The following is a 24,349-nucleotide window of genomic DNA, read 5'->3' on the forward strand; positions in this document are numbered from 1 at the left end:
TAGTAGAGCAGTGGTTGAGTTCAAAACCACTCATAACTCAATTTTTTCCGAAATGTGGGTTGGTTCCTTTCTGCTTAACTCAGTCCTATTAATAATCATACAATTTTGCGATTTTTTTTACCATTTCCGTAAGTTATACCTCACTAACTTAAGAGCCGCTTTTGCATCGTTCACTGATGCTCTGCGACATCTAACCGCCACAGCACCCTATGAATATAGGGTGCTGTGGCCATAGTCTTTCTGTGCGTGGGCACTTATAAAACCCCCTGTCGCCATCCTATCACTGAGCGCCCCCTTCGTTTAGAGTAACTTGATAGAGAAAGTATTGCCATAAGGGGGCCGCATTCGATCGGCAATATTTACTTCCTCGTTCCCATTGCAGGCAGAGAAAATATTCCCCCTTTCTCGCAACGTCTTAAGAAAAACATACAAACTGGCAAGCACGTAATTCCTTCACCAGGCAACACGACCTTCCTGTCGTATAGTATCCGGTGGATTTTCTTTTTGCTTTATTTTCATTTGTTCTTCGTTTCTTATATCATTGAGTCAAATTTTAATCGGCTGAAAAAAGGGACCCGTGAGAGGGGGGGGGCGGTAAAACAGGGGGCGTCCGGGGGGAGGCGGGGGCTGGAGCACTCACGTGTTCTCAATCAAGATTTATGACGCTTTGCTTATTCCAACAGCTGCCGTGATCCGCGACTCGTATCCCGCTCTCGCTCTTGCATATCACAAGTCGCCAAAACATGTTACCAAATCGTCGCTCGAAATATCTCGCGCTCCAGGGTAGAGAACCTTGGAGTACCTATATAGACAGAGTATGGCCGGTGTTGTGTGCCGTTTTCCATTGGTCGCGAAATATAGGCTGATAAGCGCTGTCTCCACTCGTCAAAATGGAAGCTCAAAATGAATCGATTTCAACGAAAAGCGGCTCTAAGTCGGGACTTGATGCGATGGGTGAGTGTTGCAACTCAAAATAGAGCGGCGCGACTCTATTTTGATCAACAATCGCGAACAGATCGTACTAATCGATTCATTTTGAGCTTCCATTTTGACGCCATTTTGACGAGTGGACACAGGGCTCAACAGTGCGCTTACTGATGTGAGTAAGTAAACAAAATGGCGACTCCAGACCAAATTCCCTCTAGAAGAACTTGATAATTTGCACGCAAATTTTTCACCGTTTCATCTGAGAGTGCTTGGAGAGCAGATTTTACAGTTTTCTTTTAAAATTTTGTTTCGGATTGGGGAAAAATTATGAAAATAGATTTAGAAGTGAGAAAATGAGCCGACTTGTCTTAGCTCACCATGATCAGGCTCTAGGTTGGATATTTTTGGGCTCCTCAGAGCTAAAATGTCAACACGGAGAAAAAAACCTCGTGCATGGGACCCGAAATTTAGGTCATATGGATCTCTGAAGTTTTCAGATTCAGCATCTGAACACTTTAGGTCTAGCTGTCGAGGTTCGGATCACACATCTGAAACTTCAGTTCTTATATCTGAAGTACTTCAAATGTGAGAACCGAAGTTTTTCGGATGTGAAAACCGAAGTACTTCAGATATAAGCACTGAAGTCTCAGATGTGTGATCCAAACCTCAGCAGCTGGACCTTAGGTGTTCGGATGCTCAATCCGAAAACTTCAGAGATCCATATGACCTAAACTTTGGGTCCCACGCACGATGTTTTTTTTTCTCTGTGAAGAAACCACTGTTCAATGCAACTGCATCTATTAGCACCAGAAGGCGCTGTTTCTAAGGACGGTCGCATTTGCTCATTGATTTGGCAGCGTGCAGACCCGGGAAAGGCTGCGGTCCGGATCTCTTTCGTCAGCACGGTCGCGGCCTGGAATGGCGCATTGTTATTGGGCAGTGACAGTTGGGCACTGGAGACCGACTCCGGCCTGTCTGTCCTGCGTCGCTTCGCCCCCACCCCCCGGAGAGGGGCACAGAGGCCCCCGGTCCTGAGCAGCATCACCGCGTCTGCATATCCATGAGCCTCTTTCCGAACCCACCGCCGCCGGTCCATCACGTCATCGGATGCTCCACCGAGGGATCATTTAGTCGGATCGATTTCATTGTTTCTCACTCTGAGCTCCGCCAACTGCATCCGCGACTCGAAGCGACGGCGATGGCTTAACGACGAGGACGACTGAATTTTGCCGGTCGGGAAGACGAAAGGACTCCAGATGCAGGTGGAGGAAAGAACTGGAGGAAGAGTGTGACCGCCTCTTGGTGTTGTTGTGAATGCGTGAATGTCGCGGGCAATTAACAATCGCCGGCAATTCGCGAGCCAGTGGTGAATAAATATAAGAAAGTAAAAAATTCAAAAATAGAAGAACCGAAAATTAGGGTGTTGATTGTGTTGCCTATTATGTGAATAAGACACTTTTTCCTCCGAAAAAGTATGGTAGAAATAGGCACACTCAGAAAAGCTTGCAGTGAACTCCGAGACATTAGTTGGGTGGGATCAGACAGGCAACTAAACCAACTTCGTGACAAAGCGTAGAGTATCACAAAAAATTGAAGGTGATCCAAGCCGAGCTCATGCTTTTGAGGACCATTACCCTTAAAAAAAGTTGCATTATGCCGATGCGTAGTATTGCAATTTATCGAAACAACATGTGAACCGCTTGCAGATTTGCCGGCGATTGCTAATCGCCTATGACATGAATTTACACTGGTAGGGGAAATGGTTGCTCGTGACTTGTGAGGTGTACAGTTTTTTCAACACAAGAAGAGTTTCATCGTATCCGTGTTGCTCGGCCTCCCTATTTCTGCCGACGGGTGACGCCCGCTTTTGAAAGAGGTATGGTGGAGCAACACAGAGGAGAAACTTGCAAAGTGGACTGGATGATGCGGAGGCTAGCAACTCGCAAGACTTTTTTCGCAGCTGATTCTGCAGTTGCAGGAGCAGTGTTCCTAAAGAGTGGTTGCCCTCTGGGTCTCTCGGGTTGTCATCGAAATGATTCACGTCGATCCGACTGGATGACGGCCCTGCAGTGGCTCCCGGAGCGCTGCGCGCGGCGTTTGACATGTTGTTCAATACCATCATCCCTCCACTTTTAATCACCATCTGATCCAGGCCGGATGCCAAGTGGTGCCTCTTTACGGATAGAGTATTGCACTTTGAATCTGATTGGTGTGGATAAACTGTGCCGCTCTTTGTAAAAGAGTTCATGACAATTCGTCGTTTCCCCCACGAAAAAACGTAACTAAATTTCAGCGTTGCCAAATTTTCCTTCGCAAATCGTAATTATACGAGGGGAATTTTGGGCATTTCTAACTGAAAATTTTACTGATTTTCTCTTTTGATTCCATGTAAAAATCAGAAAATTTTGGACGAAAATTTGCTTAGGTACATTCTTATAAAAAATTGAATTTCTTGGGTCAATTTTGCAAACTTGGAATGAAGTTACGTTCCTTCGTCAGGGAAGCGACGAATTCTCCGAGACAAAAATCACGGACATCACCGAAATTAGTTGCGAAGAATGAGCTGCGAGCAGTTTTTTGCCACTGGGTCCCATGGCCACAAAGGCTAATAGCTCGTTTTGTAGTCCGGCACTCTTTGATCTCTAAACATGGCGAATTAAAAATACATTTTAAGGAAGTAGCTTTTTCTCAAAACTACATATTCTAAATCGGAATCTTCAAACCGCTTCAATTCCAGTTTAGTTTTGGCATTTTTGGGCGCATTCTTCGTCCCAAAATGTACGTAGACATACTTTCATCAACTGGTATTACCTAATCACTCAATTTTGAAGTTTTTGAGATCGACGATGTGTATTTTCCCATGGACGATCAAAAATATACGGCAATCCTCTCGCTATGACAGGAACGGAACCAGTGGCGAGGCGTGAATGATTTATTTATCGATATTTTCCCATTTGAAGCTATGGCGAGGAATCTATTATTATTTAGGATTATTAAGGTGTTTGTTGCGAACACCCTGTTCATCGATCCTTTCCATAGGTTTGTATGGCAGAAGAATCGATGTATCGCAAAGTACGCCGCACTGAACGGAACTATGCACTGGAAACGGGGGCGCCTGTGAGTACTTTCCCTGATCCGCGATTTTATGGCATCGGTGAAAAGGCAAACCGGCAATGACGGACGTTGATTGATTCAACAATAAATCGATGCCATCGTGGACGCAACGTAAACCGGTTGCCGTCCTCCTGTCGTTGGCTTTTCCATTGATTTCAAGTCGTGGCCATACTGCTTATCATTTTAATTTCCTCATTCAAGAATCCTGAGCTAGCGCTTGGTCACTGTGATTCGCCGCCTCGGAAAACTCAACCGTATGTGCTCTCCATTGAGGAACGTGAGCCTCCTACAAATCAAGACCTAAACAGACCTCGTTCTGATTGTGAGCACTGTGGTGCTAAGAAAAAACGTCATGTAAACATCCAGAATTTGTCAAAGTTTTTGTAACGAAAAATGTAATTCAGCGGCAAATTTGGAATATTTTCCTTTTAAATTTTTGGACATAATGAATTGAATTATGAATGAAATTCTCAGGAAAATTGAGAGAAAAATATTCACCAGTCTCCCTCGGAATTCAAATTTCATCGAAAGAATTTTGGCAACATCTAAAAGCACATGTTGCGTTCTTCCTTAGCATGACAGGATAGCTCCAGTAACATCACACTAGTTATCATAGATGGCGAGGAAAAAATATAAAAAACGACGAGAAAGGGGATAAAAAGTCCGTGTCAGATAAAAACAAATCACAAAGCATTTCCTGTGCATTCAATACATATTGATCTCAGATTTTTCATAACACGTTTTTTACCGTGTGTACCTATCCTGTACGAAGAGAAAAACTTTGGCTGAATAAGTTGAACTTTGATTCATATTATCCATCGACGTTTCCGCTTCAGTTAACGAAAATCTTGGTTATAGAGAAACAGATTTACGGTTCTGGTGCCTTAAGTTTCAGGTGAAAATCAGTACGGTGACCGAAAACTGTGGTTACCTGGCAGACATTTTTAGGGCTATGTGACTCATAATTTCAGTTCTATCAACAGGAACTTTTTTTCTCAGTGTGAACAAAATGAGAAACAAAATCTTATAATTTCAATTGAAATTTTCGAAACTTTCGTTGCAAAGAGCAAAGAACGTTAAAATTACTTAACTGTGCAGCCCTAAGATAAATATGCCCGATTTACACAACTTTAGTGTTTTGTTTTTTCCTTCCCTCTATTGCGAAGGGAGGACTAGCTTCTTGTGATACTTCACATACGGTAACATACACTTCTAATTATCCTCGGAATTGTACTCGTCAACCGCTCGGCTGCAAGACACATATTTTGTTCGTAAATGCCAAAGCTTATTTGAAGAGAAAGTCAATGCAGTTGGGCTCCAAAATTTTGAAGCTAGAATGTAGCACTAGTTTACTGACCCATCAGCGAAGGTAGCAAGGACGACCTTATGAATTACAGATAATAGCAAAAAGGACTTATCTGCATCGACCTTAAGCCCTCGAACGAATGAGAGTGCGGCGCTTCCGAGGCAGAAAGTCAAAATGCAGAAAGCCTTTTCGTCTTTCTATGCGCACCCATGCAGTCCAATTTCAATAACAGGTCGGTCGAGTAATAAATCTCATGAAATGAAAATGTTCCATTGGTTTCGAGGACTCAAGTTTTCCGGGTTCTTGTCGTTGTAGTTTGATTGATCCAGGCTCATCGTTTAGAGGCTGTTCGTGACTGTTTTGACGGAATGTTTCACTGTCTTGCCGGATTAGCAGATGCATTTATACGATGCAACTACGGAGCCGGGTATCTCCACTGCTGCACTTAAAGGCTTCGGCTCGTTTTGAAACGTTCCCGAAAAAAACTAAGAGCACTAAATATAATTTCTATCCCAATCAAGAAGAGCTACTCTTAAATCGACTACATTTTGCAATTTGGAACTATACATTCTGGCCCGGTTTAAAAACAACGTATGTGCCATTACTTTCCCTATGCACATGAATGTTTTTCAAGAGGAGCCAGAATTTATAGTTCCAAATTGCAAAATGCAGTCAAAATATGACGAGGGCAATAATTGAGAGACTTGGAGGATAAGGCGCATAAGTACAGTTTTTGAAGAAATTGAGACATTAATGAACTCAACTAAAACTAGTTTAAGAGTATATGCTGTTAAAAATTCACAGCTAAAATCTGACTTCAACCATCAAAAAGTAGTTTAAACTTCCTATCTGCCATAAGGCTCCATATAATTCTGAAACTTTAATCACGTATTTCTTGAAATAGCCAAAACTGCACTTAAGTACCTTGTTTTCCGCGCCCCTCAAATATAAATCGCTGGCAAATTGCAATCTATAGGTGGTGAATGAAAAAATGTAAAAATCCATAAGTAAATGAACAAAAAGGTACTGATTATCATGTTTGGAATTTAAATAGACGTTTCCTCTTTCTGGAATGAGTACCAGCTAGCCTACTCACGATTGCTTTTAGGGAAATCAGCGACTTTAGTTGGGTTTGGTTGGGTCACGCAACTAAACTAACTTCCTGGCAAAGCGGAGAGTATCACCCGGATTTGAAGGCGTAATTTTACGCGCGAATACTCATTTATGATTTTAAAGGACACTTACTTCGACTGGCGAGGAAAATTTCGATAGCCACATTCTGGAGGAGGTAGCGTCTGGAGAAGACGGCACGGATTTCTGAAAAGTACCATTTGCCGTGCAAGTGATCGCAGTATTTCAGGACCTGGGAACATAAAATAGAACAGATTAGTATAAGAAATATGCATATTTGATGCCTCAAAAGTCGAAAATTTTCGAAAAATTTTCTGAAGGAAGCCCCCTTCCCCCCGGACGCCCCCTCTTCAGCTCCCTTCGTTCGAAGTGTCTGGATCCGTCTATGTTTCACAAATTTTTTCAAGATGTGTTCCCGTAGACAATTCCTTGGACCCCCTCTCCACTTAGGGGGAGGGGACCCCCCCGGACCACCCATCCGATCCGCCCTATCCACAACCGTCAGGAATACTGCCGTGGTAAGGACGAACGCCGTATGAAAATTCGAGAGTTGCCAAATTTCCTTCGATAAAATATTTATTTTGGAGGAAAGTTATAAATGTTTTCCTTCGAAATTTCCAGGAACTTAAGGTGAAATTTCGAACAAAATTATCCAAAAAATTGAAAGGAAAACATTCATAAATTTACCAGGAAATTTGTGTTTCATCAAAGGAAATTCGGCAACGCCTGAGGGTTCATACGGCGTTTTTCCTTAGCACGGCAGAATAGGGACGTTCCATCCAGTGGCGTGGCGGGCTTTGCGATGTATCAATTGTTATACCATTTAAACCTGTGGAAAAGGATCGCTGAACAGGTGTTCGCAGCGAACACCTTAATAATCGATTCTTTACCATAGGTTTAAATGGCAGAACAATCGATACATCGCAATTGACGCCACGTCACTGGTTCCCACTTAGATCCTTTGACGTTGTCCAAGACGTCGACAGTCGGCAAACACCGACCCTGTGAAGTGTCGGCGACCCGTCTGATTGTAAAATGTGGGCCCCCGGTCCGTCGCGGACCCGTGCGAATCCCTGGCGGCGATCTGTGGCGCGCATGACACCAGACCATTAAAAAATCCGCGCCCTGGAAACACTTCGTTAACGTCGGACGATGAGTGAAAATGATCCCTGAGCCGCGATGCGACGGCAAGGAAAGCGCCCCGCCTGCGCGGCCCGGCTGGGAAACGAATGTGACCCGAGAAATAACGAGACGGGTCCACCGAGATCTCCGATGGACGGGGAAATGGTGAACGGGGGGAGGGGGGAGGGAGAAAAAAGACGAAAACCACTAAAAACGCGCGTAAAGAGATGTTATCTTGGATCTCTTAAAAAGACTTTCCTTGTTTATAGCCACACCTGACGCACGGTTGCCACGCTCGTCACTGAAAATAAATTCTCGGCCTTTTTACCAAGGTCCGTTGGTACCTTTCCCTTTATCTCACTTTTTTTACCAATTATTGGTAATTTTATCAAGACAGACTGGTAAAGCTTGCCTAAAAACCGGTATTTTTACTGGGTTTTTTTTTCAGGTAAGAATACCACTTTTGTTGGTAATCAATTCCCGGTGACTTTGCTATTTTATCTCGGTAATTCTACCACAGTCGATGGAAAATATTGGTGTTTTTACCGGGGTCCAGTAAAATTACCGAGATTTCTCGGTAAGATTACCAATTCCATAAATGATAATTTTACCAAGAAAAAACTGGGATCAAATAGAACCCTGAATTCTTGGCAATTTTACCATTTTCTCAGTAAATACACCGAAATTTTTTTTTCAGTGATGCACAGTCACGGGGAGAGTGTTTGAATCTCAGCTGAAAATCGGTTCGACTTCGGAAATATCTTTAAACGTTTTTTAAAATTTGCAGGATGTTCTTGATTTTGAGATATATATTGCGGCGAAAAATGTTTCGAATAGTTTTTATGACAATATTGTGACAAACATACTTTTTACACACTTTCCCTTCGTTCGACTATATCATAGGATTGCTCCAAAGCTTTGTTCAATTTAAATTGTCTTAAATTAAACGTAACAGCAACCTCGCAATATATTTTCAAATGTTTTTAAATTATTTTAAAGATATTTTCGGATTTGCCGAGATGAGGATATTTTCCTGAGTTGAGGGGGTGAAGTGGTATCGTTATGTAACTGAGAATTGAGAGGAAGTGCAAGTAATTACAAAGAGAATATTATATAACGTAACATTGCTATTTTGCCTTAAATTTTCGAGGTAGGCCGCAAAAAATCCTTTTTGTGGCAACATTAATCTTATGGAGGATCGGCGTCTTATGTTGTCTTTTTTCACGATTCAAGTCATCTTTTTTGCTTCCCATTTTTCTAAATTCTTGTTTCTTTCTTTAATTTCTTTAGGCGATCTTCTTAATTGAAAAAGCTCTTTAGCCGTTATTTCAGTGTAAAGAATGGAAAGCCGAACAGTTTGCAAAGCAAGTTTCTTGAAAGTCTCGTTTTCTATACGAAAAGCTGTCACGCCACTTATTCATTATACACTGGAAAAAAAAACACATTGGATCTAGAGTCCAGACTCTTAAAAACATCGACAAGAAAAATACTCTTGATTCAATCAGATTTAAGCTTAAATCAAGAACCAAGCCTCTTAATTTGAGCGGATTTCCTTTTGATTTCAGCTTAAATCTGATTGAATCAAGAATCCTTTTTCTTGTCAATATTTCAAGAGTCTGGACTCTAGATCCAATGTGTTTTTTTTTTTTCCAGTGTAATCAAAATAAAAATTAGTAAAGACCAATGAGGACAACTCTCGGTTCTTAAATAAAAAAAATAAAAATAAACCTACTTTTTTACGTCTCTCAAAATGAGGAAGTTCAGTACCTATCTCGAGTTTTATCGGCTCGACGTGGCAACCCTGCGTTTGACATTAATTTATACCTATGTATGAACGCAACGTCGTCGTGAGAATATGTAAATGGAAGATAGAAATATTTGAATTTTATACCACTCTCCTGTCCGTAGATAAAAAAAGGGAATGAAAAACAAATGAGTAAAAACAAACACAAACATTAAAAAGACAAACTCGAGATCCTTATTTTCTCCCGGGAATAAAAGTCACCGTTGTCTCACCGGTTTTAATTGCAACTCGATTGGACTAATGGTCGATTCGGACGGGTGATTAAATATTTAGGGTTGGTGGGAGGAAGACGAAGAATGATACAATTCATAGCCAATAACTGAGAAGAAGAATTTTGGAGACTCATCTGCGTTGAACACTTCCCTCAGAATAAAAGTTATTTTCAATAATCAACACATTGGTGAAATTGCACGAGAAAATGTTAGTGCTTCATCTGAAAAGGCTTGATGAACTTAGTGAGAAAATTACAAACGAGAGAAGGCGACAAAATCTCTCATTTCCTGAGAGTATAATAATTTCCAATTTTATCGTCTTTCAAAGATACAAGAGATAGCACATTTAATTATTCGAGTTAAGAGAGAAACCAAATAGTTAAAACACGCAATTTGGCCCGGAACGGCGCGACTTAGAGAAAAATGATGACGAGGACTTGAGATGAAAAGGAGAAGCCCTCGGCGCGGCAATCGACATGTAACACACATTAGCGCCTACAAGACTGCACGAATACTTCACGCATTGCATCAAACAGAGTGCGGTCATTGCGGTCAGCGTAAAACGGATAGCGCCTACGAGACTGCGTGAATACTTCACGCATTGCGCCAAACACGGTGCGGTCAGCGCGGGTGCGGCGGCGGAAATTAAAATCATTAATCCAAATTTATGTTTGTTCTTTCATAATTTTTTCGTTCATTTCTTATGAATGGAAGGCCTTGTCCACACAGAGATAGGTTTACGAAACTTAACTTTCGCACAAAGTTCCGTGAACTTTTGCTAGTAGTGTTGACCAAGGTAAGTGAAACGAAGGTATGCTCGTCCCGACCCTTTCGGCCAAAACTCGGGTTTCGGCTCTCGCCGGCAGAGCTGTGGCGCGCGATTTGAATGTCAACATTTTTGCATCCTGGCCGAAAACAAACATGGCGGCCGCGTCATTCTCGTGTTTCCGCTTTCCGCGTGTTATCAATTCCGGCTTCTGAGAGTTCTGCCAAGGAAATTTCTCTGTTCTTTTTTCTCGTCTTGTACATTGAAATAATAATAATGTGCCTTGTGAACTTGTGAAAATGTGATTTGACTGAATGATTTCCCGTGTGTTCGAGTTTGGTTTGAGTTTTTTGCTGATCGGACAAAAGCTGTAGAAGGTAAGTTGTGTAGACTATTGCAATTGATTATGAGAATTTACTGCTGCGCAGCTTTGACGTGCTTAAAGGACAAGAATTGTCTTCACTTTGTTGTCATTTGCAAAGTATTTCTTCAACGGGAATAATTGAAAAATGCAGCATTACTACCAAAGATTGGATATCATTAATTCGAGAGTATGCTAAGAAGAGTCTCTAAACTTGCCGAATAGATATGGATATTGGTGTCATAATGACACCCTCGCAAACATTTTCATCATTAGTATTTGCCTGTGGTACAGTTCTCGATTTGCCGACCAATAACTGCTCTTACAGACGGCCAACTTTTACCATAAATACTCCTGCATCAATTATAACTCACAACAGGATTCATAAATCTTTGGAGCATACTTGTTGATGCATATCCGTGCCCAAATTTGCCACTGAAAGTTTATCATGTGTTTAGAAGTATAAACACAGTGTATTTTTTGAGCATTACTCCTTGCCTGAGTGTTATCGTAGGTACATCGTACATCTCTACTTAAGTGTGCATTGCATCAGAAAGTCACACAAAGAAATAGAGAGAATCGTGCATGGCATATTTCGATGAAAGCATCTGGAATCTAGTTATTTCACCAAAAGATTATTTATCTGTAATTCTTGCTATCAAAACTTTGCTTGCAGGTACTTGATCGGCAAATCTTATGTATACTAGATATTCACCCAAAATTATTGAAAGGAATATCAGTTTGTTCTAAATATTTCTAAGCACAATTATTAAATTGATCCTTCCATCTAAGCATGCGTACTCTGAGTGCAGAGATCAGTTTGAACAACCAGTTTAATAAGCCTTAAGTAAACACATGCTGTCTCCTCTGCAAATCCTCCGATTGGTTTAGGTACTTACTCTTCCGAATCATCTCACATTTTCCATCTACTTTATTTGCAGATGCCGAAACAATGCTCGTTTGCAAATTGCAAAAATTATGACACTGGTGGTGCATTGTCATTCTTCCGTTTTCCCAAGGACCACTCTCTTTGCCAAGTATGGCTGTCGGCATGCAAACAGAACACGAATGTCTCGAATGGAAGGATTTGCCAGGTGCATTTTTCTCCCGAAGATTTCGAGGCCCCACAAATCTTCAAAACAACAAGACGTAAAAGATTGCGCAAGAATGGTAAGGTTTATCTTAAAGTATTTTTATTACATTTTGGATTGGTCTATACATCACCTTTAGTAACTTCCTGGGAAGTTAGATAGGTACCTACCTAAGTATCATGAAGTTATCAAGAGAGTTGGACATGGTCTCTGTTTTTCTGTTCCTTATCTTTCTAATGAGTTGTAGAAACCTTCATTTTTTTTTTTTTTTTTTTTGGTCGCAAAAAGGTCATAGCTTTTTGAAACCATAAAAATGTTTATTTTATCAAAGCAAAATAATTCACCAGACCTTTATTCTGGAAGAATTGATCAATGTCTTAATGGCCATGACAGGTCTTGTTGAATCCCTTGTAGGCCAGTTTTCAGTGGAATCTCACTTCTCCCAAACTGAAATCAACTTATTTTACTAACTGTGTACAGAACATAGATAGTTCTAGTCATGAACAATGGAGGTAGGATTCTTTATTGAGTCGTTTATTAATTAATACAGTTTGCTTTCAAAGATGATAACCTTCTTCAGTCACTGCTGGTGTGAATGAGAGAGAGTTTCTTATTTCTCTCGTAAGAAACATTTTTAGAGACCTCATCAAATAAATTCTCGCACTTCTAGACTGCGATAGAAGATCATCTAACGTCGCTTTTTCATGTAAAGTAAATGCAAAAAGCAAGATAGTGAATCCTCTCTCGCAGTCTAAAAGTGCGGAAACTTATTTGGCGTGGACTCGACTTTTTTTTATAACTTTTTATTTTTCTTTCAGCCAGGCACCGGCTACATATTTTTTTCTCTTTTCAATGAGGCAGACAAAGTAAAGAAAATGTAGGAATCTAATTTCCCTAAATTTTATGAAGATGGGCCAAGATCCAATCAGATATGATTAAAATGCCGGATGTGTCGCCAAAATAGTCGGCTGAGTTCTAGAGTGTAGGCAAGAAAATCTACCGTATCTCTGGCATAAGTTCAGGAAAATGTATCTCAATTATGGAAATTTGCAATTTAGTTACGTACCCTCTTTATTTTCGTGCAAAATAACATACTAATATTACTGTCTGAAATTTTGAGGGAGTATTCTTTGTGCCAAGAAGAAAAATCAGGAGAAGTTTAAAGAAAAAAATCCTTTTCATTTTTCCCTTAAAGAATAAAACTTGTCAACAAATCCGCCATGTCGCAATCCGAGATACGTTCTCTGAACTTACACCAGCAATTTTGCCTTCTTGCTATGAACTAAATGTGAGGATCAATATGATGGGTCTTTTTTCTCCCTAATAGTGAGCCAACTAATTTGTCAGAACTTAAATAAGTACATACATGTGAAATCAAATTAAAGCAGTCCGTAAAGAAGCATTTTTTAGTAAAGCTGATTATCATTTCATTTTAGGTTATTGTATGCTCACTTGAGAAAGTTTATGAGAATTCAATTCAGAAGGAAAAATTTAAAAGTTACTTTTTCTTCAAAGTTAATGCTCATATATTTAAAGCAGGACTTTTTCTCTCTTGATGTAAATATTTCCTGTATTATCTTTCCTTAATTGTAAGGTTTTATACGATACATGTAATCAAAACAACTGTTTGATTTGAAAAAAACTGATCAGAATCTTTTGTAACTGATGCCTGCCTTCAACCAAAACCAGAAGCAAAGTTTCAGCAAAGTAAGCCGATCAATAAAGTTTTTACGATATCGGTAATCTTCACTAAGCGATACAACCAAACAATTATACTAATATCAAGTTGTATCATGAACGAACAGCCTCATTTGCCAAGGAAAAAGGTAATATTTCCCACTCAGAGACCTTGAACAGAAAGTTTGTTGAAGTCCTCTGAATTGGATGAGTGCTATTTTTCCACCTCTCTGGATTAAGTGATTAATCTCTCATGAATTTCCTTTTGCAGCTATTCCAAATTTACTTCTCTCCACCTGTGAAACAAATGCATGTCCGAATTCACTACTCTCAACATCAGAAGCGATTGCATCTCAAGAGGAAGATGATAATAATATTGAGGTAACACAATAATTTATTTCAACTACAATGTTCATTCCAAAAATTTAATTTAAAATTAAAGAGAGAGGAATTTTATGGTGATTATTAGAAACAGAATCTTCAAATTGTTGGCACAGAGAGAATGAAGACTCCCCTCAAATTTTGCACTTCAAATATTTTATGAGTTCTATCGTAAAGACAAAGGGAGAGGGAAAGATCTCTCTGTCTGAAGATATCTATAGTCTTTAAGAAGTTCGTGTTTGCCCCTGAAGTATATCTGATATACTTGCAATTCGTGTTGCTCAAATTTGAAGTGAGTAATTTTCTATCACTATTATCATTATTCTAATCATCATGTGCAGCTGCTGAACTACAGAAAATTCCAATATTGACACGCTGTATCCATATTTTACGAAACATTCAGAAACTTAAATAGATCTTCTAACAGAGGAGAATTTACAACGCTGTTGTGAAAAGTATTTTAAAATGTGGATTTGAAGTTTGACAGCTGATGAATTGCATACAGTGTGTGCTCAGAACAATGTAGATGGATTTTTTGAAGAGGTCGGGTCCGTAATGATAAAGAGTGTCAGATCATGGGAGTTGAAAATGACATTGTATTTGACCACATTATCAAAGAGCTTGTCTTCCATGGTTATATTAATAGGATGATGGAAGAAAGGCTCCTAAAGAGCATGCTTGATTTGGTTCCTCCTGGGAGGAGATGAAAGGGATGCCCAAAGAAAGGATGGCGACAGGGGTTTAAAAGGAAATAAGGAAGTTTAACCTCCCAAAAGGGCTGTTGTGGGAGGACAGGGTACTGTGGCGGTTATATGTCGTAGAGTGCCAGAGAGTGCTGTGAAAGCGACTCTTATGTTTGTATTTTCAAACACGCGTTCAAGTAATAAACAAGAAAATTTGTACTTTTTATTTGCTTTATCTCATGTTCCATTTCTTTTTTACAGGTATCTCGTGAAACCTGTTGTGTTGCCGGTTGTGAAAATGCATCCCTGCAACGTAGTGAAAAGCATGAGTTATGTTTCTTTCCCTTTCCCAGGGACAAACAAAGAAGGCAACTCTGGATTAATTTTTGCAGGAGAGAATCTAGATTTAATTCTTACAAAAGTAAGATTTGCAGCAGACATTTTAGTCAAGAGCAGCTTGTTCAATATGTAGTCCGAGGAGAACAAACTATGAAAACAAAACTAAAAAAGAATGGTGAGAAACATTTTGTCAGCTTGCTGCCCATGCTATACTTTACTGATACTCAACATAGTCAAAAATCATTTATCAAGATATTTTCACCTATCTACTACAGTCAACTCTCGATAATTCGAATTTCAAGGGACTGGAGAAAAATTCGTAGCAACGAGAGTTTTGAATTAGTGACGTCTTTGAATCAATTAAGTGTTCAAATTAGGAGGTTTGGGCTAAAAAAATTCGAATTAAAGAGAATCTAAAGAGATCGTGAGAATGAAGACGGATTAACAAATTTTGTCACCTTATTCGCATCTTTACAATGGATAAAAAATGCTGGATGTCATGTGTTTGTCACTCTGGGAAATTAATGAGTTTTCAGTTGACAGAGAGGTTTTTTCGTATCTTTTTGTTGTTGACTTGCTAGAAGTTTTGAAGTAATGAGAGTCTCTTTCTAAAATTTCGAATTATCGAGGTAGTTTGGTTACGCTGGTTTCTAAAAAATTTGAATTATCAAGATGAGAAAAATGCATTGATTTTTTTCGAATTATCAAGATGTTCCTAAAGGGACAACAGTCCACTTCGTACTGATGAAAGTTTCGAACTCTCAAAAATCAACTGTACTGAGTGATTCATCACAATATTCATCCTAATTTGATCACTTAAAAATTGTCCAGTAAATGTAAACTAGGTATTTTTCAGAAAACGAATGAAAGAAAAAATGAACTGCTTGGAGCATGGCAAATGCTTCGAGACTTGATCTAAGAAAAATCAAGTTTTAAACTTGAATAATATTAGAAAATTTAAAGCAGAAGCCCTCCATTTACCCAATGGACCCATTACTGAGTGTTTAAATTCATGCATCAATGTTTCATATCTCTTAATATTCAGGACTTGATTAGCACAACAAAAATTGCATAAATAATTAACTCTTTAGCAAGATATTAACATTTTCATGGCTAAATCATAATAATTTATTTAATTTAATCTAAATAAAGTTTAAATTATTAGTTTTTAATCAAAATTTATTAATATTTTATATTGTTAAATATATTATTAAATGTAATTAATATTGATTAAATTATTATATTGGTTTAACTAGTTAGTTAGTTAGAATTATATTCACTTTTATTATTAACAATAATATACCTCTTGTTTGTGCCACAATCGCTGGTCACACCTACGACCTTATAATTAATTTTTTCGAGTTTAGAAATTACTTTGAGAAGTAATTTCTTACTCATGGGTTTATCAAAATCGAGAAATAATGGCTGTTTCCACTTATCAAAGAGTCCTCTAGCCATTATCGCTTGGGCATAGTTATGAGGACCCACAACGCGTGCATCATTCGGTCCGTTGAAAAGATGAGGAATGGCTGAAAACATTAAAATATCTTCATTAGTTGTAAACACTTGATTTGCTTCGAATTTTACATCATTAATGGTGGCACTTTCTGCCTTAAGCACGTAATACCTATCTATCGACATGATCACCCTGAGAACCTATGCAGACCTCTATTGTCAGTTGCCATTTTTAAGATTATCATAATAACATTTTCATCCGAGGTAAGAGTTAAAATTTTCATTTTTTAATAAACGTAAAAGATTCAATGATAATTTGTATTATTACTGTAGCGTTTCATTATTTCGCCCCTAAACCACTTGAATAAAGAAATTTGAGTTTGATTCAATAAGAAGTTTTAAAATGTTTCAAATGCCTCTACCAACATATTTGAATGGAGACCCTCTCACTCCCACTAAGTTGACAAAGAGAGAAACCGAGATCAGGATTTCTTGCATTGTTCACAGTTTTCATTTATACATACTTTCATGATGACATACTTTCATTTATACATACTTTCGACAACATCTTAAAAATGGCAACTGACAATAGAGGTCTGCATAGGTTCTCAGGGTGATCATGTCGATAGATAGGTATTACGTGCTTAAGGCAGAAAGTGCCACCATTAATGATGTAAAATTCGAAGCAAATCAAGTGTTTACAACTAATGAAGATATTTTAATGTTTTCAGCCATTCCTCATCTTTTCAACGGACCGAATGATGCACGCGAATTAGAAACCCCTGGAAATGAAGCTTCTTTGGCATCACTAGACTTGGCTCCTGCAGTTATACCTGAAGTCTCTCCTTGTCCTTTTGAAAGAAGGCATTTTCTTGTACCAGACTTCGAAGTCCCTCAACATGAGCAAATGAGACAACTAACTTCTGGAATTTCAACGGTAGAGCGAATAACGGAAGTAACTTCTGGAATGTCATTAGTTGAGCAAGTAACGGAAGTAACTTCTGGAATGTCATTAGTTGAGCAAGTAACGGAACTAACCTCTGGCATATCAAGGGCACAAGAAGAATTGCCTGTGCTCTCGCCCATCTTGGTGGATGATTCATCTGGAATACTCTATCATGAAGAATTTTCATTATGTACTGTCTCTCAGTCGGTATGTGAAACTCGATTAACGAACTTAGGAAGTCACCAATCTGGAAGCACTATTCTCGAGATTGCTTCTAAGAAGCAGAAACAACTTCAATTAGAAGAAGAAAACGAGAAGCTTCAAAGAGAGGTAGCATCATTGAGAAAGGCAAATCAGAAGCTGAAAATCCGCATGGGAAAAGAGGCCAAAAAGAACCAGAACCTCAAAGAAGCGTCAAGTAAAAAGTCAGAGCAATTAAACATGCTCAAAATCAATGCTCAAAAATTGAGGATGAAAACCAGTGACCTTAAGCAGCGCTTAAAAAAGTTAAATTCAGATCTTAAGAAAATCAAGAAAAAACAGAAGAATCCTGGAAAAAAGAATCTAGAATCGGTAGTGAGAACAGCTCTCAAAGGTGTTTTGACTGATAATCAGCTAGATGTCATTTTAAACAAAAAGTCAAGAAAGAATTGGACAATGGAAGAGTACTCAACTGCATTGACAATAAGATACCTTAGTCGCAGATGCTATACTTTCTTAAGAAAAACGCTGAAATATCCACTTCCTGGAGTCAGCACTCTAAGGAAATGGGCATCCACCCTTAAACTCAGGTCAGGTGTCCTTTCAGATGTCCTGGCAATCATGAAAATTCATGGCAATGATAAAACTCCTAAGGAAAAGGTTACAGTTCTCACGTTTGATGAGATGAAAGTTTCACGTATGTTTGAATATTGCAAGAAAGAAGACGAGGTTGTGGGTCCTCATAACTATGCCCAAGCGATAATGGCTAGAGGACTCTTTGATAAGTGGAAACAGCCAGTATTTCTCGATTTTGATAAACCCATGAGTAAGAAATTACTTCTCAAAGTAATTTCTGAACTCGAAAAAATTAATTATAAGGTCGTAGGTGTGACCAGCGATTGTGGCGGGGGCAATCAAAAATTATGGAATGAACTACAAGTAACCTTGAAAAAACCCTATTTCTTACATCCCATCACAAAAGAAAAAATTTTCGTTTTTGCTGATGCTCCGCACCTCCTAAAATTGCTAAGAAATTGGTTTCTCGATACTGGATTTTTGATCAACGAAAAAAAATTGCATAAAGGCCCTTTACTGGAACTAATCAATAAAAATTTAACCGAGATTAGTTCACTGTTTAAACTTGCCGAAATTCATGTCAAATGTGTTAAAACCAAAAGACAAAATGTAGCCATTGCTGCAGAATTGTTCTCGCATACTGTTTCGAAGGCTTTAAAACATTACCTCCCTGGTGATGACAAAGAGTTGGCAAGACTCCTCGGAGAATTTTTTGGGTTGGTCAATCGATGGTTCGACCTCTTCAATTCTTATTTGTTGAAAGCAAAAGTGCCCACAAAAAAGCCTTTTGAAGGGTTGGAGCATCAGATGTCCACTCTTGAGGAAATGAGCAAGGTCATCAAAAATATGTTGTGTGTCGGAAAAAAAACCCTGCAGTTGTTTCAAAAAATGATCCTATTGTCCATTGAGTCCCTTAAGGGACTTTTCGAAGAGTTAAAGAAAAAATTTGGAGCTATCTTCATCATCACTCATCGGCTCAACCAAGATTTGTTAGAAAACTTCTTCATGCAGGTATATTATTTTTCTATCATATAAATAAATGAAGTACTTTGTTAAATATCAGAAGTTGCAGATATGTACCTGTGCAGTTATTATGATGATTTGTGGGCTCTAGATAATTCATTTTCTTTCGATCAGTATAAATATTTATTAACATAAGTAACATAACATAACATTTAGTAACATAAATTTTTTTTTTTTTGGTTTTTTTGGGGTTTTTTTTTTGTGACAGAAGTTCTCAAGCCAGCTCTAGCTCATCAAAGGGAACTTAATTTTTAATCCTTAAATCTTCTAAAGAAATAAATTCTTTTAATAACCCCAAAATAACCCCAATTAAACGCCAAATCAGGCCATTTGTTAACTTAAACTTAAGAATATGATCGAACCAAAATATTGACCACCAAGCATTTCAAGCCCCTTATTTGATTTCCAAAAAATATTTTTGGTCTCAACTTTTATCTCGATTATAATGTATCATGTAATATGTAACATTGCCTCAATTTTATATATTAAGTTGAGCTCAATGAAAGATGCATGGACTTGCATTTGCCATCAAATAAGCAGCAGCCAAAGTCTGTGAGGGCCTATAACATAGCATTGTAGACGCCCAGGGAATACATTTCGTGAGGAAATGCTATAAATTGCAATCACATGGTAAAGTGTTTACTTTTGTACCGGAGTGTCAAGTTTGTTGTCTATTCGTCGATTGAAGGGGCTCTTCTAATTGAAATTTCTTTGCAACAAAATTGAAATAAGTTGCATCTTTTTGTTTTTTTGGATTGCAAATTGCCCACCTTTCTCACACATGGAACATATTCTATAGATCGTTTAAAACCAACATTTATTGACCAAATGGCGTCAAAATATTGATATTTCAAAATATTGATATAATAATCATCAGTTGTTCTATAACTGAAGAATTCAAAAATCTGTTTTGTGTGGGTTTTTTTTTTTTTTTTTTTTTTTTCTTTCGTGTAACATTAATTCTATTGTTTTTTCGTTTTCATTTCAGTTAAGGCTCGATGGAGGATTGAACGACCACCCTTCACCTCTCACTCTTATTTATCGGCTGAGAGGCTTGTTGTTATGTAAAAACCCCGGCATGATTCAGGAAAAAACGAATACTGTTGTACCTCCTGAAGAGGAATGCGACTTTTTGGTAAGGGATACTTTCCAGCAGGCTGAATTGACATCAGACAAGCGTATTCCAAGGCCAGAAGAAGAAATTGCCGTAGCAGAGGATGTCTCCTCCAAAGCCAGCTCTACCTCTGTATCGTTATCAGATAAGTTGACTAACATGGAAAAGGATGGATTAACCTACATAGCCGGTGCTCTTGCCAGGAGACTTAAAAATAGGTTTCCATACTTAGGACAGTACACAAAAGATGGCAGTGAAGTTGAATTTCATGAACATAATTATTGTCTACCAACGTGGATAAGCCACTTATCCTATGGCGGCTTAATTGAACCATCTTCTAAGTGGTTCTCTCAAGTACTAAAAATGGAAAAGTATTTTAGGAAATTACATAAGGAAACTTTTAAATTCCGGAAAAACGTTGTGAAAAATACTATTTCTTACGTTTCAAGAAAGGTTTCATCTCTGAACATTGACCCAGCTCTTGTGAAAATTTTCTGCTCTACTCGAGTCGTTGTAAGGATTAGATTTTTAAATTTTAGGAGACAGCAAATGTTAGAAGCAAAGAGAGCGCAGAAGATCCTTGAGGAAAAAAAAGCCTCGGAAAGTGCTGCCAGTGCTAAAACGCAGACCTCCGAAAGTGTTCCCAAACTAGGTGAAAAGAGGAAGTCTACTGTAAACAGAAGCAATAGCAGAAAAAGGCAGAAAACTGCTGACAAACAGGCTACTGAAAGCACTCCTGAAACAGGTCAGAAGAGAAAGTATTCTACAGATAGGAAAACAGTCCGGAAAATGCGGAAAATTGTAAAGTAGGCTATTGTTGGTCTCTCATTTTGTGCTTTCATTAATTTTTTATTTTATTTGTCGGAATAGATTAAACTATCTAAGAGCTTACTTTTGTGAATTTTTAGGAAATTAATTTTAAACCAACATTCCTAATCGAAAATTGTTGCAATTTGTCTTGCCTCTATGAAGGTTTTTTCCACAAAATTTTAAACAAAAATGGTGATTCGTTTCCTTCCAGAAAGTTGAAATAGGAGATACGATCCTTTATTTTTGCTTCCTGTTGAAACTGAATAAGTTGTATCTTAAGACGTCTTAGTTTTTGGTGTAATTTGTTGCCCCTTGTCTTTTGTATTCTGCAATAGCTTTACTCCGGCTTTAGTTGTTATTTTACCGTGTTATTTGGCTGATCAAGTCGTTCATCCCCTTGTGAAGAACCCTGCGCTGACAACTGGAATTACAAACCTTTTGTCTCCCAACAAATTTGTTTCCCTTCCACTAGATTGACTTCTTATGAGTTTGCTATCATCTGTTCAGAATTAAGCTGTACGACATGTGTAACATTTATTCTGCAAATGCAGGACTAACTGCTCTCTAATGTAGGATAAAACTGCTCTCGTTTTTACTGTCTACTCATTTGGTTTCTCATTTTGTGCTTTCATTATTTTTTTATTTTATTTGTCAGACCAGATTAAACTATCTAAGAGCTTACTTTTGTGGATTTTTAGAAAATTAATTTTTAACCAACATCCCTAATTGAAAATTGTTGCAATTTGTCTTGCCTCTTTGAAGGTTTTTTTCACAAAATTTTAAGCAAAAATGATGGTTTGTTTCCTTCCAGGAAGTTGAAATAGGAGATAAGATTTCGAAACATTACAGTGCAGATATGACTGTTTAGCTCAACTATCCAATAAATTGTGAATAGCTTTGTACAGACTTCCTTCCACGGGCAATTTCTTCAGTTGTTATTGAGTTACTTTTCGTGATAGTAAATTTTTCCCTGAGAACCGTAGAATGTCCCATCAGCTCATTGCAAAGCCTAGGAAAGGTTCACTGCCTTCCCAAAACATAAATGTATGTCTATCATGATTCATCGGTCTGTGGGACTCAATTAATTTAGTTACCGTAAAATTGTTGGTGGAGTTTTATATTTTTACCTTGTATGTTACTTTTTATTATGATTAAGTTTTGTTATCTATTCATGATAGAGGACTGACCCACAACTTCATCCACTCTCATCAAAATTGAACACAGTGCTAGTGAATTTTCATAATTGCCAGGACATCTTTAAATCTGTAGGGATATGTCAAACATAAAATACAAAAAATAGTCACCCGCAGCAAATTTATTGTAACATTCCAATATCAGACCAATTCTCTTTTTTTTTTCACAAACGAAATCTTGCGATGAAATACTGAAAATTCAAGAAATTTAAACTCATAAAATGTGCAAATTTCCTGTGTTTTTTTTTTTTTTTTTTGGTTGTTGTTGTTGTTGTTGATGATTCCGGCCTTAACAGATCAGTGTGTGTGTCCAAGCATTACACCAATTTGCCTTGAATTTTGTAATTGTTTTTGTCATTTGGTGGTTTACATGAAGCTGAATTAAAAATGCCATTTTTCTTTATTTCACTTCTTTTCTTTTTATTATTATTCTTACCCATCGTACCATTGATAGAAATCATAATTTTTCTTTCCTAACAAAATAATAAATTAAAAAATTTGTAAGCTCTGTTCATTTCAGTGTTATAGATGTAACAGTCACAATCTTATAAAATGAATTTTTGATGCCATTGTTCCCAAGCTCAAAAAAAGGGAGACGGTTGTTGTAGGTGTAGAAATCTACCATGTAAAAAAACCTTTGCCATGAAAACCCAGCTAAAGCCTTGGGTCTTGGAGACTGAAGTCCATTTGTGCTGTAGCACCAGTAGTAAAGTAATTTGAAATTTCTTTCCTCAAAAGTGGTCATGCAGTAAGATATTTTTGCTCATTATCTTCAAGTTAAAATTCAAGCTGAAATTTGATTTTTTACAGCTGAAATATTTGACAAAATAGTCCTGTAATAGAAAGAGTGCTAAATAGAATTTGCTCTTCATTATGTTTTTTATAGACTTCAGTGCATACTGAAGCAATAAGATTATGCAAAAATTATCAATTTAAATTGGACGTATTTCTACGAAACGGAACTAAACGCCAATTTCAGTTCCTTTTGAGGATTTTAGAATCCCGGATAGCGTGTTCTGCTAAATGGAGCTGAGCGCCATGGAAAAGCATTGGGAGCATAGGACGGAATAAGCTTGATGCCCGGTTCCACCGCCAATCCAACTCCCCCTCTACCTTCTTCACCCGATGGCATTTAGTTCCGCTTAGTAGAAATACGTCCAATTAAAAATATACGTAACCATTTTTTCCACCCAAAAAAGTTGTTAAGAACTTGAGTAAGTAATGTGCTCTCAGAAAATGAGATTTTGTAGTAAGTACAGGATGGCCTTTTGTAATATATAGGACTTGCATGGAATTTTAAATAACTTTTCTGGAAGTAAAGACATTTCTTTATCGTCCAGTTCAAAGTTAAATTAGATAGAAGAAAATGTTGAATATTAAAAGGTTTCATCGAACTGTTGAACCTAGGGCGAGACTCTGAAGTTGGATATGTTTTTATAACTGGTAGGAAAAAAAATTGGAATCCTTACTTATCCTAGTAAATTTCTTTGAAATTTGATCAGATTCGCTCCCAAAATTCTGAGTTAATCTTATGGGGGTAACAGGGTCTTGATCTTTCTAGGGCATTGGCACCAGAAGAACATAATGAAATCTGTTCTCTGCCGAAGTTCACTTCCTTGTGGAGCAAACCGCATTTATGGGATTGAATTTTTTTTGACCCCATGTATGCATTATTATGCTAAAACATTATATCTTGGTATTTTAATGTGCCAAAGTCGGAATCTTTAATCGCAACGGGTGTCATATTGGAACGTGTTGACTGGGAAATGAGAAAATCATGGGAATAGCGATGGAATAATTTGGTTTATTTCTTATGTACTTACCCATTTTCAGTTATAGAAATCCACTTTTGATACATCTGTGGTTATGTACCTAGAATTCTTCCAGATGAACGTACAGATTATCAGCAAGTCTTTCCAAAGTCAGATTGTTGTTAGCTAAGAGATGACTGTCATTCATTAGCTTTTTGGACACATTCTGATCTTTAGAAAAACCAGAGAACATCTAGAATAAACGCTTTCATGGGTACATGACATTAAGCAGCTGATAATAGGAAGGTACTTTAATCCAGTCCTTAGCTCAGATTGCAGATACGAATGTTGATATTTCTCAAGGAA

The 24,349-nt window shown here is 37.9% G+C and overlaps 2 protein-coding genes across 11 annotated transcripts in view; one reads left to right on the plus strand and one right to left on the minus strand.

Annotated features, from left to right (window-relative positions):
• Window positions 1-24,349, minus strand: part of rg (A kinase anchor protein rugose) — a 466,509-nt gene that overhangs the window by 43,089 nt on the left and 399,071 nt on the right. For all 10 annotated transcript variants that reach the window (XM_072299875.1, XM_072299877.1, XM_072299878.1 and 7 more), the window contains one exon: window positions 6,593-6,710. In XM_072299875.1, the coding sequence (XP_072155976.1) occupies window positions 6,593-6,710 (118 nt within the window). The remainder of the gene's footprint in view (window positions 1-6,592; window positions 6,711-24,349) is intronic.
• On the plus strand, window positions 10,411-22,640 carry LOC109031959 (uncharacterized). The gene is made up of 6 exons (XM_072299868.1): window positions 10,411-10,759; window positions 11,685-11,913; window positions 13,783-13,892; window positions 14,837-15,089; window positions 17,101-19,103; window positions 20,104-22,640. Exons 2-6 carry the CDS (start codon window positions 11,685-11,687, stop codon window positions 21,037-21,039), a joined length of 3,531 nt encoding a protein of 1,176 aa, XP_072155969.1. The 5' UTR covers window positions 10,411-10,759; the 3' UTR covers window positions 21,040-22,640.

The sequence above is a fragment of the Bemisia tabaci genome, chromosome 4, assembly GCF_918797505.1.
Source record: "Bemisia tabaci chromosome 4, PGI_BMITA_v3".
Classification (NCBI taxonomy): domain Eukaryota; kingdom Metazoa; phylum Arthropoda; class Insecta; order Hemiptera; family Aleyrodidae; genus Bemisia; species Bemisia tabaci.